We start from the raw sequence: 17931 nt of genomic DNA, 5'->3' as shown, positions 1-17931 counted from the left end.
AATAGAGTTAGCGCACCGTTGGATTTCTAGCTCAACAGAGTAAAAGCAAACAGTCCGGGGACCTCATCAATTAGGATTGAGTGTGGTTACAAATGGCACTGAACTTAACACTGACTTAAATACATAAGGAATTATTTTTCTCACAAAAATAGTTTGGATGGCTCTGGCTGGTGTGGTTCAGTAGTTGAGTGCTGGCTGGCGAACCAAAGTGTCACTGGTTCAATTCCCCATCTATGGCACATGCCTGAGTTGTTGGCTAGGTCCCCAGAAGGGGATGCCTGAGAGCAACCACACATTGATGTTTTTCTCCTTCTCTTTCTCTCTCCCTTCCCCTCTCTAAAAAATAAATAAAAAATATATATTTTAAAAAAGTTTGGAGGTGTAGTCTGTCACTGCTGTTAGTTCATCATCAATGTCAGGTTTGGTGCCTGGTACTCTCTTTTCATTTTCCTCATGGTTGAAAGATGGCTGCCACAGCTCCAGCCGTCATGTTTACATTCAAAAGGAAGAAAGCAATGCCTCTGTTGCTTCATATTGAAGGGAATGGTTGAACTGGGTCAGGTAGGATTTTGTCAGGGATAGAATGGATGGAGAATGCAAATTTGATTAGGTAAAGGGTATTTCTGCAAAATAATAACTATCAGTACTCTGGTTTAGGAGGCAGAAGTATAGTAATTAAAAGTCTGGACTTTGAGTTAGAAAAAACTATGTTAAATTCCATTCATGACGCTTATAAATTATTGTCATAGGTGAGTTCCTTAATATCTATAACCCCTAATTTCTTCATCTGTAAATGGAGAGAATAAGAGTACCTGTCTTTTAAGTTATTGTGGAGATTAAATGAGAGTAGATACATAAAGTGTTTATCTGGATCCCAGCACCTAGTGAGTTCTCAAAACAGAGATGTAGTCTACTGCTATTAATGTTGTTATTGCTTTTATTATTATCATTGTCATCATCATCAGAATCTGTTAGAGCACGAGATACTTCAGGGTGAGTAGCAGAAGGCACCAGTGGAATATTCAACTGAATTCAGATACTGGAATTCTAGAAAGAGAAATTCTAGAATTTTATTCTCTAAGCACTGGACTGTTTTGAGATATCATGAACAAGCCTGTCTTATTTGTCTGGTCTGTATTTCAACACTTCTTAGCCTTTCATATTTAAAAATGTCTCTGCTCTTTAGTTTCCATGTATCAAATATAAAAACTGGGCCAAGTCAACCTGGTAAACCCTTCTCAAGAGGAAATGTGTGGTATTTGTGTCGGAAGCAGAGTAAATGGAAGCCTAGCATACGTTGACACTGTTAACTGTCTTTAACTTCTTTTTCTAAATGCCCTTTTGCCTTACACGATATCACTGTAAATTCCATTTCCCATTTTTGATCATAAACTTAACAGCTGAAATATTTTCTTCACTTAGGTTTTACATTTTTAAGTTTACCCATGTATTCACTTTGGATTTTGACATTTAATAAGTGCCCTGAAATCCTTGGAAGAAATTACATCTATGATGTAACGTGTACGTGAGGGGGGAGGAAATAAGTGCCACACTCAAAGCAATTATACAGGTGGTATTAAACACATTAAATATGCATAAAAATTTAAATGTGGGTTTAAAAGGAAGGTAGGTTAATATCTAACTATATATAGTAAGAAACTATTTATATTCTGTTTTCTGATGAGGGAAATCTAAAACCGAACGGCCATAACTCAAACCTATTAGTTTTGTAATAGGAAGTTCTGTGAGAGGCAGATAAAACCTCTGTAATAAGTGTGTAGTGTAAACTATTTGTCTGAAATATTCATCATTACCATATGGTTATATGTAATTTCTATTTAAGACTGTTGAAAAAGGAACCCATAGCCCATCTGTTATGAGGGAACGACAGGATATGAGTGTGTGTATACACACACACACACACACACACACACACACATTCAGTGCCTTGAAAAAAATACATGACATCCAGGGAGATCCTAGATAATTTTTAGTGAATATGCAGAATGGATGCAGCTTGCAGGCATGTTGTATTCATTCATAGCTTTTCCAGAGTCTAGGTCAGGACCATTCTTCCTGCCCAGTTCACAAACATCTTTTTCTCCTTGCCTCATGTGCTGTCAGGAATTTGTGAATGATTCTCATATCCTGATGGTGCCCAGGACTTGGCAGAAGTGAGAGGCGACCCTTCCTGATTAGATAGACCCTTCCCTAGAGGAGATTGGCGGGGCCTCCTTTGCCAGCACAGCCCTCTTTTGTTGAGGAATCAAGGCCTCTCTGGTGGTGGCTGAGTGAAGAGGAATAGAGAGTAAAATGAAGGTGTGACTAGTTGAAAAATAGAGACAGGATTTTAACCTGAAAATTGTTTGTGAACCGTTTGAGAGGCAGCATTGTCTCTGTAAGTGGTCTGTAAGTGGTAGCTGCAGTAACCCGCATGGCCCAACTGCGAGCTCCACATGCTGAGGAGTTCCCATTCCGAGCCTTTTCCAGGTTCACCCATCTGTACATCTGCTAATGCGAAGCATGTGAGTCTCCAGGTACAATGAAACAGTCACCGAGATAAAACTGCCCACAGAGAAATTAGCACAATTTTTTTTTTTTTTTTTTACAAAAGACAGGTCACTGTAAAAAGTAACTCTGCAGACATCATCAGCTGTTGAGAAAAAGATTTATAATGACATTGAGGTATGATAATCTCAACTATGTTCTGCATTGTTTTTAAAAGCTTTGTGTTTAAAATTCATAGCACTTTCTAATCCTGATAAAGTAGCCTAATTTTCTAGCTTGCTTTGTTCAGTAAAATATATTTCTAAATCCATTTTAAACAGCTATTTCTTCAATTTGAGTAATTTTCTCTTGAGTTAATAGATTCCACACAAGCATACCTGACTTTTAATGCTAACATACACTATATATTCCAAACTTGCTTGTCACAATGGGAAGCACAATCAGAATGAAATTCAGTTGTTTAAAGCATATCTAGCTTGTTATTTTGTTAAAATGCTTCTTCATTTTACTCTTCTTTGCCAAAATATAGTGATACCAAATCACATTTTACCTCATATTGAGGTTCCATCTCCGTCTTTTCTCCCAGCAAATGAGAAGGAAAAAAGAATGTGTTAGATATGGTTGTGTCATTTTAAGATAAGATGACTTTAAAAAACTACGATATCAATAGAGGACATTTGCTTAACATAATAAATCCCTCCACCAGTAAGTTCAGCTGCACAGGCTGGCCAAAAAACGAAAGCATTTTGATTTGGAGGCATTTGGCATCAGTGATTTGATTTACAGATTGATATTTTCGTTTTATATTGAGTCTAAAACACATTGCTATTTTATTCCAACCATTATATCTATACAATAACAATGCCAGTGGGTATTTCTGGCATTTTCTTTTGATCACCAGGTACTAGCCTAATGTCATGAACATCATTTTTTTCCCCCTTTCAGCAGTGCCACCATCTCTCTGAAAAACAGAGGGTAATGTGATCAGGACAGATAAAGATTTTTTCTTTAGGTAGCCAGACGGAGAGAAAACAACTTCTATAACTAAGTCATTGTTGCCATTAACAGTGCGGAGGCACATTAAGGAAGGTCTTGTCTTGTGCACTGGTGTGTCCCCAGTGTGTACAATAGTACTAGCACATAGTAGGTGCTCAGTGAATATTAGCTGAATGAGTGTTGAAGGATTGGGACACTGGCTGGCACAAAGCGGTGAGCACACGTCACATGTAGTTTGTAAGTGAGGTTTGGAGTAATTTCTCTGTATTTGAAACTGAAAGCAAGACCAATTCCAGACAGGATTAAGGGGCCAGCCAGCTGGCCAGCTTCCCAGGGTGCTAATCCATAAGAGGCATTGAAACCACTGAAAATGTTCAAAACAAGAGAAAAATGTATTTACTAGGATTCCTCCACTGTATGGGATTGGGATTGGGCGTAAGAAGCAGGGACTTGTTTGTTTGATCTCCAAATAGATATTTGCTGCGTCCTAAGGAGGGTGAGTCCAGGTGGTTACAGAGCTTTCGTTTGGTCAGTGAAGTCTTCAGATACAGGGACCAGGTTGTTTAGATGAGAGAGAATAGTTAAGTGCTGTCACCAGGGAACTTCTTATTCTACCGCGGGGCAGATTTAAGCCTTTTTTTTTCCCTAAATAAATTAAAACCAACACTTAAAGGATATTAGTTTAAGAGGACATCGAATTGTAGCTTAGGCGGGGTGAATACAGATTTCAGTGTCTCATTGAAGCCCTAGACCATTCCTGCCTAATAAAGATATGTAATTTAAAAAAATTTTCATAGCCACATTAGTAAAGTGAAAAGAAACAGGTGAACGTAATTATAATAATAAATTTCATTTAGCCCAATAAATCCACAATATATCATTGCAGTGTATAATCCATATAAATTATTAGTGAGATATTTTACAGTCTGTTTTTTGTACTACATCTCTGAACCCCCGTGTGTGTTTTATACTCACAGCACATCCCAGTTTGGACTAACCGCCGTTCAGGTGCGTGGCAGCCACACGTGTGCGTGCCTGCCGTGTTACACAGGCTAGGCTTCGCCTGTGCACGAGGCAGGGTCAGGGACACGCAGCTGGTGTCACTGAGCTGGTCCTACAAGGCCCTTTAATCAAAATTTCTTTGGAAATTTTGTCTTTGGACAATTATGAAATTCTCAATGTTGATGACACTCTTTAAAAATATTTTTAAGGAAGGCCCTGGCTGGTATGGCTTAGTAGATTGAGTGCTGGCCTGTGAACCAAAGGGGTACTGGTTCGATTCCTGGTTAGGGCACATGCCTGGGTTGCAGGCCAGATCCCCGTTATTGGGGGCGCGTGATAGGCAAACACACATTGATGTTTTCCTCCCTCTCTTTCTCCCCCTTTCCCCTCTCTAAAAATCTTAAAAAAAATATTTTGAAGGATGTATAACAATAAATATGTTGAAGTATTTTTCTTCAAAAGTAATGCTTTAAATAGTTCAATGCTTGTTTATGAATGCTGTTCATTTGGTTAACCTTATTTACAGAGAAACACATTATTAATAAAAAACCATGTCTGTTTAGACCAATGATGGCTAAATGCTATAATTATGAATGACAATTAGAGAGGAGGCCTGGATTATGGTGCCGTAATTGGGGAAACACTCACAGAGAGACCTAGGATTAGCCTTTAGACATGAGTTCAGGAAAAGCGGTGAAGGTCCAGGTGATTATATATACTTGATTTGTCAACTAACTGATAATTTGACTTAGAGTTAGTTTAGTTTTTATCCCCTTTCTCCCTCATGAGCACACTCCCTGTTTTATTTCAAGTTGAGATATACTTACCATGAGGTAAAACTCACCCTTGAAACTGTACCGTTCAGGGGGCTTTAGTATATTCACAATGTTGTGCAACCATCCCCATGACCTAATTTCAGAACTTTTGTTTTAATTACAGATCTATCTTCTAGGGCTCCCTTATACCCAACTCTTTTTCCTGGGTGACCTTCCTCAAAAGGAGGAGGAGGGAGGGGAGAGGTGAGAACTAAAAAGTGCAGCATGCCATTTTGGGAACCTATTTCTGAACTGTTAACTCTGTGGAGGTATCTGCAAACATTCTCAGGAGCACTAATACATTATAGAAATTAGAGGTGGTATAGACCTTGGTTTAGAAGACACTCTGTTGTTTCCCATTTTGACTCTTGGTCCAAAATGCTAACAGTATGGCCTTGTGTACATTTGGGTTAAGTAATCCTTTTCTTTTTCTAAATTTGTAAAAAACAAACAAACAAAAACATTTGGAGTTGGTTGAAAGATTAAACAATTTAGGCTGGTGTGATTTAGTGGATTGAGTGCTGGCCTGTGAACCAAAGGGTTGCTGGTTTGATTCCTGGTCAGGGCACATGCCTGGGGTGTAGGCCAGGCTCTCAGCTCGGGGAGTGCCAGAGGCAACCAATTGATGTTTCTCTCATGTCGATGTTTCTCTCCCTCTCTTTTTTCCCCTCTTCTCCTCTCTCTAAAAATAAATAAATAAAGTCTTAAAAAAAGAAACATTAAACAATTTAAATCCTCTCTAAAATAGATATTTTCATTGATTGATAACTATTTCTAGCTTTATTACAACTCTGAAGCTCATTTCAAATAAGCTAAGTTTTAGAAGTGAAGGGAACTTCCAGCTTATTAGACACAATTCAAGGACTCTTGTTTGTGTCAAGTGATTCTGCCACATATCTTTGTATGGTTAACATAATTGTTTACAAAATTCTGCCGGGGACATTACTGTCAATTACCAAGTATTATATAGTCCCCACCATGTATTCCATTTAGATCATACTGTTTTGCATTACTTCAGATGGCCACATTTTTTATTTTACTGAGGCGAAGGCAACTACAAGGAATGTGGTTATCAGGAGCCAGTCTTACCCTTGGGGTGTTTGGGATCGTTTCTAACTCTAAGATTGTGATTGCTTTCTGATTGCCATTGAGCTTGAACATGCCTCACTGCTTAATTCTGACGCACTGTTGCCTTTCTGATCGGATAGACTGGACCGACTGAGAAGTATTTCCAGAGCTCACTAGAGAGAGTGAGAGAGGGAATGTTTTTATTTTTTTCTTTCTTTCTTACATTTTTCCTACTCTCTTTTAGAAAACAGTTCCCCTCTTTTTCTCAAGGTTAGTCATTATCTCTGGATCATGTAAGGATGTCTTTGTGGTCTAATTGGTCTCCAGACTGAGCATTAGCACCATATTGACACCTCCACAGGGACCGTCTGCTTTCATCTTTCCTCTGGCCAGTTCTTCAGCCACAACACTGCGTCCTTATCGCGCCTCAAATTATTTTCAGGCCTCTGTTGAATGAAATAATATAATATCAAAAATATGCTTAAATTGGGGCTTCATATTTTTGTACATTACATTCGTTTAAAAAAAAAGGTGTCCCATTGCAGATTGCAAATATACATTAGTATCAGAATTACCATAAAAAACTCCTTGCGAACTTGAATCAGTAATTTTTTAGAGCATGATAGAAAACATGGTGCTAATGAGTGATGTGTCCAGAAGCTCTTATTATTGGGTTGGCATGAATTCCACTTAATGACAAGCTTCCTCAAGCAGCAGTTGATTTCAATCCTATTTTTCATTAGTGAAGTATAAAATGTTAATAATACCTTCCATTGTGCTGTTCTTTCATAGCACAGTGGCATGTATCTTCCCTGTTCACCGAGACTGTCTTTAAGATCCTACTAGTAACTTCCTCTTTCATAAATAGGAGTTGTTTAGGAAATAAAAATGGATGTTTTCCCATTGTTAGCTATATGTTTTTCTAATAATCACATCTGAAGCTTATTATACGGCCATAGCCTTAAGATATTATTTTTTTTTAAATGTACTACTTTGGTCTTAATACTAGTTTTTAATCTCTTCTTGTTTCTGTGAAGTCTGAATGAGATTTTCAAAATTGAATAATAATTTGATCCGTTAATCTTTTGAAGCTAGTAATTTTATTTTCCTCTCTTTGCAGTCTCTGAGGTTCGCAAATGAATAGAGCTTCATTACTGCAGTCTGCATTTAATAACCATTATCCATTATCTTGTAATTAAGACTCCCTGTAACGAATCATGAGGACAATGCAAAAATACATAGTACATTTCTTTAATGAACTGGAAAATGTTCATCTTGTTCTATTTAGTAATGAGTTGCTGAATAGTCATTAAATCCACTGGAGAATAGAGCTAGATGGATTTTGAAGACTGTCTTGAGTTTGTGGTTAATCTATTAGAATTAAAATTTCATCTTCTATTTTTATCAACAGCTGATTAGAAGTCATTCTGTTTGACCAAATTGATTAGAAGACCATATACAAGGGCAGCTGTTGTTTAATGAAAGTTTTTAATGAAACTGTACCATGGAGACTTGTAATTATGGGCCTTAGAAAAGCTTTGAGTTGCTTTAGACCACAAAAAAAGTATTGTGCTAGAGATTTCAAGTTAGGGAAATAAAAAAAAATACAATTTAATATAATACTATAAGTTTATTATTAATTTTAATTTCAACTAATTACAGTCGAATACTGTTCTATTTAATGTGTTACTTTTGACTTTCCAGATCTTTCACCTCCTAAGTTAGTCACTTCATTGAAATTGTGGCTACTGATGAAAGAACATTTATATGGGTAGCTATTCTAATTGTGAGATATTTTCTCATAAGATTTTTTCCTCAAGCTGAGCAGAAGTGAGCTTTGCTAATGTTGGATTTACATAAGCTCTGAGGAGAGTCTATGGTGTTCTGTGGTATTGGATATTTGGAATCTAGCATTTATTTCTCCAAGGTAATTTTGTTCTAGCAGAGGGGCAAAGGAAGCAATATTAAAATAGGAAGTAAAATAAAAGTGTGTGCCCGCTTAGTCCTGTTGCAAAATCTATTGTTCTTTTGACAGTAGTGAAATACCAATGTACTTTCTAAAGTATTTTGTGTAATTAAAGCTTGGTCTTATTCCTGCGTTTAAAGAAATAGCTAGTGGTGCCTGCATGCGTGTACTGCTATTTTACTCTCTCGTGGGTTTCTGACTCTCCATTGTCCTTCCTCCAGCTGTCTAACAAGGCACCAGATTTAGCATCTTAAACACTGATTTCAGGTGATGAGAAATAATGCTTCCTACAGGACTTGTATGTCACGTGCTCAAAAACACACATGGACACCTGCCTCCCTAGATACCACCATCACCCAACCCCATGCTTTGTGTCTCTCATGGAGTTTCCTTCGACGGGGCCATTTATTATCCTTTGGATGAATGTTATAATTTCTGTGCTTGTTGTGTTTTTTTCTAACAGGGTTGTTCTTTTATCCACCTTTCCTTTCCTACATTTTATTTCTCCTTCAAGGTTTATTCCAAATTCTACCTAAAGTGAATCACTCTGAATCTTTCCAATTCTAGCTGACTGCGTTAGTTTGTTGGTGTATGTCTAAAATACCTTAAATACCATATATAATTTATATATCCATCCATACCTGATTTCTAGATCATAAAGGCAGGACTTAATAGTTAAGGATTTCTGGTTTCAGCTGCAACATGTGAAGAGTTTGGAAGTTGTCATTCTTGTCCCTTAGAACATGAAAAAGCTGAATAAACAGAAAGTCAGTGGATTTTCTAAGACGAATTAAAGAACTTAGGTAACAGGGCAAACTGTCATCTTGAAATCTGGAGAGACAAGCAGATCCTGAGAATTACAATTGAGACCTGCTTACCTACTAGAGCCATAAACTGGTAGGAGCACTTAAATGGTAAATTTGACAAATAGTTGGAAGCTGAGCATGACCCCTGGACTTTTGTGGGTTGTACCTCCAGGAGCACCAGATTCTCACAGTGAAGAGCCAAGAAGGATCCCTCCCCTCTTGGCTCTGGCAGAGGAAGGGGAAGATATAATCTAATGAGGGATATTTCAGAAGCCCAAAGTAAGCAGGAAAGGAAAGAAGCCAAAGATACTATAGGATTTTAAGACTCTGGTCCCTATAGATATAGTAAACCTTAAAAGACTAGGGCTAGTACTCTGAGTTTGTTTGGGATAGCGTAAAATCTTGTGCTCATGGCCTGTTGATACTTCCCGTTACCCAATACATCATGTCTGGCTTTCAGCTAAAATTGTGAGAAATGCTAAAGGCAAGAAAAAACAGCCTATAGAGACAAAACAGGCATTAGAATCAGATTCAAATATAATAGAGATGTTGGAATTATCAGAAAGAAAAATTTAAAATAGCTATGACTGATATATTAGTGACTCCAGTGGGAAAAATAGATGGTATGAGAAAATGATAGGTGATATAAGCAGATCAATGGAAACTGTAATCAATGATGAAAAGGAAATGCTGGAAATCAAAAACAGTGGGACAGAAATGAAGAGTGCTTTATGAGCTCATCAGTAGATAGGATCGAGCCCATTAGTAGTCAGGCTTATCAGTAGGTGTGGAAAGAATCAACGACCGCGGAGATAGGTCTCGGGAAACCTCCTGATAAAATATAAAGAGAAAAAAGAAAGGCTGAGAAAAACAAAACAGAATATCCAAAAATTGTGGGACAATTGCAAAAGGTGTGACGTATATGTAATTGGAGTACCAGAGGGGGAAAAAAAATGGAGCAGTCCACATATTTGAAGTAGTCATGGCAGAGAATTTTCCAGAACTAATGACAGATGCCAAACCACAGATCCAGGAAGTTCAGAGAACACCTGGTAGGATAAATATTTTAAAAATGACACCTACATATATCATATTCAAATGGAAGAAAACCAAGGGCAAATAGAAAATCTTGAATAAAAATAGAGAAAGAAAATACCTGTCAAAGAAAAAGGAAATGATTTGTAGTCTTCTCATCAGAGGCTGTGTCAGCACATGAATAGAGTGAAATGCTTCCAGTGTTGAGAGAACCTCACTGTCCCCTCCCCCCCGCCCTGCAACCTAGAAATCTATGTCCAGTGAGATTATCCTTAAAAGCGAAGGAGCTCAGACATACAGAAACCACGGGAATGCATTGCAGCAGATGTGCCCTGTAAGAAATGTTAAAAGGAAGGTTAGGGACTTTTGGTCAAGATGGAGGTATGGGTAGACATGCTTTGCCTCCTCACACAACCACAGAGAGAATTGCAACTAAACCTCAAAACAAATAACACCCAGAACTGTCAGAGAATCGAACTGTATGGAAGTCTGCCAGCTCATGCAGACAGGTAGGAGGGGCGTAGATGCGGAGAGAGGCAAAGAGAGAGACGCGGTGTGGTGTGGTGTAGAGAGGCAGCAGCAGTGGGGGAACCAGCAGTCCTGCATTCACGTGTGGTGGATAGAAATTGGGAGAAATACTTTGGGAGTGAGTGATCCCAGCCCCAGACCAGGCCACACAGCCCAGGGCTCCTGTGCCAGGAAGATAAATCCCCATAACTTCTGGCTGTAAAAAACCAGTGAGGGTTGGGGCAGTGGAGAAACTGCCAGATTTTGAAGAGATTTTGCCTAAAGGGTCAGCATGGTGTTAGAACGTATGCAAACCCTCCCACTCGGGGATTTAGCACGAGGGCAACAGCTGGAAGGACACCAGTCACATATGGGGAGTTGGGGAGGTGATTGGAAATGGCACGAGTGCCAGGCAAACCTCTAGAAGCCAGGCAATGACAGTGTCCCCTCTCTGAACCCTGCCTTCAACAGAACCACAAAGTGGTGAAATGGATTGCCCCAACCTGGTGATTACCTAAGGCTTCTGCCCACACAATTTGCAGGTGCCTTTTATAGGGAGTCAAAGCGGCTCACCTAAAACACAAAAACAAACACAGAGAGGCTGCCAAATCAAGGAGATGAAGAAATATGGCCCAAATAAAGGAAAAAACAAAACCTCAGAAAAATAACTAAATGAAATGGAGATAACCTATTCTATGCAGAATTCAAAACACTGGTGATCAGGATGCTCAGAGAACTCACTGAGTACAGCGACAATATAAAGGAAGAAATGAAGGTTACACTAAGTGAAATAAAGAAAACTATAGGGAACCAAGAGTGAAGGAGAGGAAGCCAGGATTCAAATCAACGATTTGGAACATAAGGAAGAAATAAGCATTCAACCAGAATAGAAGGAAGAAACAAGAATTTTTTAAAAAGTGAGGATAGTGTAAGAAGACTCTCGGACATCTCCAAACATACCAACATCCGAATCATAGGGGTGCCAGAAGGAGAAGAGGAAGAGCAAGAAATTGAAAACTTATTTGAAAAAATAATGAAACAGGAACTTTCCTTCATTGCTAGTGGGAATGCAGAATGGCACAACTACTTTGGGAGGTAGTTTGGCACTTTTTTTAAGAGTTAAACTTGGTCTTTCCATACAATCTAGCAATTGTCCCCTAGGCAATTACTCCACTGATTTTGTCCCCCAGAAAAATCTGCATGTGAATGTTGATTGCAGCTTAATTGATAATTGCCCCAAACTGGAAGCAACCAAATATTCTTTAATATATGAATGGATAAACAAACAGTGGTATATCTATATATTGGAATATTATTCAGCAATGAAAAGAAATGAACTGTGAAACCATGAAATGATATGAGTGAACCTTAAATGCATATTGCCAAGGGAAAGAAGCCAGTCTAAAAGGCTGTGTGATTCCAATTATATGACATTCTGAAAAAGGCAAAACTGTTGATATAATAAAAAGATCAGTGGTTGCCTCTGGGAGGGCGAGGTGAAAATGTGAAGCACAGGAGGTTTTTTAGAGTAGTGAAAATATTCTGCATGATACGGTAACGATGGATTCGTGACACTATACATTTGTTAAATCCACTAGAAGTTTTACAAAGAGTGAACCTTAATGTATGCACATGAAAAATAAAAAACAGAGGGTGAGGGGATTCCAAAATAGAATACAGACTGTGACCAAAGAATCTGACTGTATTACAAATGTGTAGAAAAACAAAAAACCATTGAGGGAGGCAGGAGAAAAAAATGCTGACCTAAGTAACTTTGTAAATGAGTGTGGTTTATAAAGCTGAAGGCAAAGAAATGGCACATTAGCACTATCCTGGTGTTGATAAAGTTGTGTCTGTTGATAGTATGGCTAACAGTTCTGATAGTACTATACATGATTACTGGGTGTGAACAATCAAGTAAATGGATGGCAGGTGCCAGGTTTCTCACTGTTGAAGAGGGAGTTTACACATGAGCAAGGGGAGAGGGCTAAGGGGATCCATCTGGTAATGAGTCAAGAGTTGGATACATCAGCACAGCTCGTGTTTAGTTTAATGTACATACAGATAGTTACATATGGAGTTATTGATAGATACGTGCATATAAATGGGTTAGTATGCAGGCATATATTTTCTTGCTGAGTCAGCTGAGAGGGCCTAAAAGCAAGACCTTTTCAGTAGCAATGGGTGCACACAGCGCCAAGATCTTGGTTTCCAATACCAGTTCACCAGAAGCAGGCAAGCATTCTCTGGAGAAATGGCTTATTCCAAGACTGGGGCAGAAAACACACAAGGTGGGCCTGGAGCGTTTGTTAACAGAAAGTGCTGGAAAAACAAAAAGTCCACATGATGGGAGTATGCAAAGGAATACAGGAAGCAACTGAAAAAGTTCCTGGTGGCCAAAACTAGGACCATTTGAGCAATAAAATAAAGCAATACTGGATTATAAAGCCAAGTAAAAAATAAGTATCTTTTGAGTCTGTGCTGAAATAAATGACTGTAAGTGAATGAATGAATGAATGAATGAAGAAACAAATCTCCCATGCAAAAAATTCCATATGATTTATGTAGTTATTCCCTCCCTGAAGGAGGTGGATTGTGACTCCCTATTCCACATATGGACTTCTTTCCAAAAGTTTCAGTATTGAAAGTAGGAAAAGGGGGACAATTTTACAGCAGAGAAACCAGGCAAGCGCTACCTCCTCCAAGGGCCCCAGGTTAACATCACCCTGTAGTAAGTCACGTTACTACATACTACGATCTCGTGAAAATGGCACCTCACTACCTCCATGGCCCCCCTTCCTAGAAACTCATAACCCCAGAGTAATCACGAGAAACACATGAGACAAATTCCACATGAGGGAAATTTGACAAAACAGCCAACCACTACTCCTCAAAACTACAAAGGTCATCAGAATAAGGAAAGTCTAAGAAACTATCACATCCAAAAAAAAGTCTCTAGGGACATGACAAATGTGCGGTGGGATCCTGAGTGAGACTGGATGCTGAATGAAATTAAGGAAATCCAAAGTACTGATTTTGGTTAAGAATAATGTGTCGGTATCGGTTCATTAATTGCAACAACTATGCCATACTGAGTTGTTGATAATAGGGGAAAGTGGGTATAAGACATATGGAAACTCTCTGCACTGTCTTTTCAACAGTACTTCTGTAGATCTAAATCTGTTCCAAAATTAAAAGTTTACTTAAAAATAAATAAAACAGTATTTTTTGAGCTGCCCGCCCAGCTTTGATAGTGAGCCTAGAATGAAATTCCAAACTGTCTCCCTTTCCCTGCCAGTCAGGTCAAGGTGGAAAATAGTTTGCCTTTTCTTGGAAGCTGTGGCCGGCCATCCATCTGTTCACCTGTCTGTCCATTCACCGTGTAAAATGTGTTCGTTGAGCTGCTCACGTGTATCACGCTCTAGGGACATGCGTAAGAAGGATACAGCACCTGCCCTCAGATGTGCTTACCACACAGTCAGGAAAGGGGGACAGGCAGACCAATCATGTTCAGGCCACCGTCACTGCTCCTGGGCTGCTCTTGCTCCCGGCGTAGGTGTGCTGCTCTGCTCCTCCCAAGTATATACTAGGAGAGTCTCCTTCCTTACCCAGCCTCTGAACCCTTCCTTCTTGTGGTTGACATTAGATGGTGTGCTTTTTAAGTGATCATACCTTTTATTTAGTTCCCCAAATGTGGTCTCTTTCATATTAATGATGTTCTTTTCCAAGGTGCTTACAAGAATTCATACAATGTCCAGCGTTGTATCTAAAAGCCTTCCTGTGAATCCACAGTGTCAAATACTAGCAAACACGTCTTGGGCTCATCATGAATTATTTTGGGATGTTCCCCTCACCTTCTTACATCTATTTGGAGGCTTTTTGATCTATTATTTTGGTTGTCTTCTGATGTTGTATGAGCTAGGTTCCATGGTCATTCATTCATTTATTAATGAAGTTAGCATTTGCATTTTGCACTTGCTGTTTCCATGCTTGTGAAGTTCTTTTCACAGATTCCCTTTATTCACTCTGAATTTCTCTCATGAGATGCCTTTATGAAGACTCTATTTAAATATAGCTCCCCCTCCCCAAGTCCATCACTCTCTTATTTTATTTCACAGCACTTATCTCCACCTGGCTTTTGTTACATATATATATATATATATATATATATATATATATATATATATATATATATATGTTTATTTATTTACTGCCTTTCTCTTCTAGAAATTCTCACCAGTGCAGGAACTTTGTCTGTTTCGTTCAGTGGTCTATTTCCAGCATCTAGCACATAGTAAGCGCTTAGTAAATATTTGCTGAATGAGTGCATGCATGACAGGCATATCCCCGTTTCTCCCGACGGGGCCTACCTACAGACCCAGAGAGGGGAAGGCTCCCGATGACCTGGTCAATATGTCAGAATTCCTATGGTATTTCTACAGATTGCAAGCCTACCTAGGTTTTTGCTCCATATTTGTGTAACACTTGACAATTTTCAGAGTGCTTTCACGTTAGACTGTCTCTTTTGATTCCTTGGATAATGCTATGAAGCCAGTAAGAATTTTCAGGTCTATTTTACAAGTGAAAGCGATTAGGAGATGGAATTTGTGAGGTATTTCAGAGGCAGAGCTGGAAACCAGCCAGGTCTGCTGACTTCAAGCTCATCAAGTGATTACCCAGAATTATGCTTCATCTCCACATTGAATGTATATGGTGTTGAGGGCAAGGGTTTTAATGACTTTTTAAAAAATATTTTTCATGGTGCTTTACACACAGTGCACTTACTAAAGGTGTATTGATTTGAACTTTTCAATCCACAGAATAGTGGTAGAAGTATCTTTTCCAGCTGAAACTAGAGGGAGAAGTTTTGGCCACTTTTTTCCTTTATGTGCATCGCCCACTTCTTGGATAGACATTGAGAGAAGCAGAGGTTCACCTTGTCTGTGCATCCACAGATTCAGTGGGCCAGGCCGTACATTTGCACAGGAGCCACCTAGGAACCTTGTTGATACTCAGATTCAGTTGGTCTCACGTAGGGCCTGAGAAGTCTGCATTTTTAACAAGCTCCCTGGCAGTTCCAGTGCTGCTGGTCTGTGGTCCACACTTTGATTATTTCAGGGATAAGTAACCGCATGAAAGAAGTTCTATTTGGCTGTCTGTGTGACCCTAGTAAGTTTCTTGGAGATATTGTAGCATATTGGGTAAGCTATATTGCTTTGGTTAAAATTCTGCCTCCTCTCTTACTATGTAACCTCAAACACATTACTTAACTTTTTGGGCCTTAATTTCCTCTTTAAAAATGGGACCACTTTAGTAACATTTAACTTAACTTTTGTAGTTGTCATGAGGATTAACTGAGTTCATTCTTTTGGAGCAACTGCAGTTAGTGCACAGTGCATCACCCAGGCTGAATTTTACCTGCTATTATTGTTTCTTTGTCTCCTTGTGTTGTTCTGTTAAACATCAATAGGTATAAGATATATTTGAGCCCCAGCTGGTGGGGCTCAGTGGATTGAGTACTGGCCTGCGAACCAAAGGGTTGCCAGTTCAATTCCCAGTCACGGCACATACCTGGATTGTGGGGCCGGTCCCCAGTAGTGGGGAACATGAGAGGCAGCCACACATTGATGTTCCTCTCCCTCTCTTTCTCCCTCCCTTCCCTTCTGTCTAAAAATAAATAAGATCTTTTTTTTAAAAAAGACATATTTGAGTGATAGGAAGTTGTTTAAAATATTTGCAAGTTATGAAATAGCATGATGTCTGTCATGAAAATCCTAATCTGGTTGGAAGATGGTGCTTTTATTAACAAGCAACTCAGTAGAAATCGGCTAATGGTGGTACGTCTGTGTTGTCACAGCTGTACCGTGTACTTTCTATCAAGCAGGAGGAAATGAGGGGAAAATGAGTTGGCACTCCAGTTTTGTAGTATTATATGTTATTATTATACTAAGTGTTATATGATGTTAAGCAGAGGGAATAAAATTGGTTTATTCATCTTAGTTATGCCTTAAATAAACCAACTTGATTTTAATTGGTGATATGGAAATAGAGGCAAGAGCCCCAGGGGTCCATGAGAATCCATCTGGTGCTTAATTCGTCTTATAATCAGGAGAATAAAAAGTATGGGAAGAATTATTTTTAAAAGAATACATATATCTTTTTAAAGAAGTTTTTCAACTAATTCATGAAAAATAAAGTTGTGTTCCTCAGGAAAAAAATAGTCCATAACTCATTTCTTCCATTGACTCAAAAGTGTAAAAAAATAAGTTTTTAAATTAACATACAGTGTTTCTTCCTTTTGTTTTAGGATCAGATTTTATTAAGACTTCTACTGGGAAAGAAACAGTAAATGCCACCTTCCCGGTGGCTATAGTAATGCTACGGGCCATCAGAGATTTCTTCTGGAAAACTGGAAACAAGGTACTTCATTGCCAGCGAGTCTTTCTTCAAAGTGAAGATGATGTTATTTATAATACTAGTCAGAGCCACGATAACTGTCTTTGTATGCAGGTGATGTGAGTGAGTTCCCCTTATTAAGATAAATGTTTAGTTCACCTTTCATTACAAAAGGACACATTCATGGGGGAAATGTGTTATTAACAGAAGTGAGCGTGAGTGTGGGAGTCAGTATGTGTGATCAACATGTAAACTTACTTTACGTTTTTTTTATTAACCGAAGACAATTTTATCACCGACAAGAAATTCCTAAATGGGTTCTTTAACGAACTAATTCTGCTGCAACACAGAGGCTTTCTGGCGAGGCGTTGGCCAGTGAAAACAGGTTAATGCAGAAATTAAACTTCCTTGAGGAATGGAAAGAATTGCAGAGTAACATTTATTGAATGATAAGCTGTGGTGGTGATATGAAAAGTATGCAGTATAATGGGAAATAATCTTTTCCTGTCATTATTGAAGGACACACATAAATTGGTTTTTCTGTTGGGAAACCCCCGGTCCAGAAAAACTTATTACTTTTAATAATATGAGGTGAAGAGAAAATTCTTGAGGAGATGAACTTATTAAACAAAATAATGAAATGCTGTGAAACAGCAGGGAAAAGGTAGCTAGACGTTATATAGCTCTTGAATTAAATATCCATTTTTGCGTTTTATGGCAGTTAGATGTGCTCTTTGGAAGACTGTTAAGCTGAGGAAGGGTGTATGCTAGCTTTTGTCAGCTTTTCGAAAAATAATACATAGTTTTTGAAACATGAAGTTAAAAGAAAAAA

General features: G+C 38.6%; 1 protein-coding gene across 2 annotated transcripts in view; it reads left to right on the top strand.

The window, feature by feature from the left end:
- The window catches only part of DERA (deoxyribose-phosphate aldolase), a 101770-nt gene that overhangs the window by 71342 nt on the left and 12497 nt on the right, over positions 1-17931 (top strand). For both annotated transcript variants that reach the window (XM_036019299.1, XM_028532891.2), the window contains one exon: positions 17011-17123. In XM_036019299.1, coding sequence (XP_035875192.1) covers positions 17011-17123 — 113 coding nt within the window. The remainder of the gene's footprint in view (positions 1-17010; positions 17124-17931) is intronic.

The sequence above is a fragment of the Phyllostomus discolor genome, chromosome 2, assembly GCF_004126475.2.
Source record: "Phyllostomus discolor isolate MPI-MPIP mPhyDis1 chromosome 2, mPhyDis1.pri.v3, whole genome shotgun sequence".
Taxonomy (NCBI): domain Eukaryota; kingdom Metazoa; phylum Chordata; class Mammalia; order Chiroptera; family Phyllostomidae; genus Phyllostomus; species Phyllostomus discolor.
The sequence above is the reverse complement of the archived record's forward strand: the minus strand, read 5'-3'. Positions and strand labels throughout refer to the sequence as shown.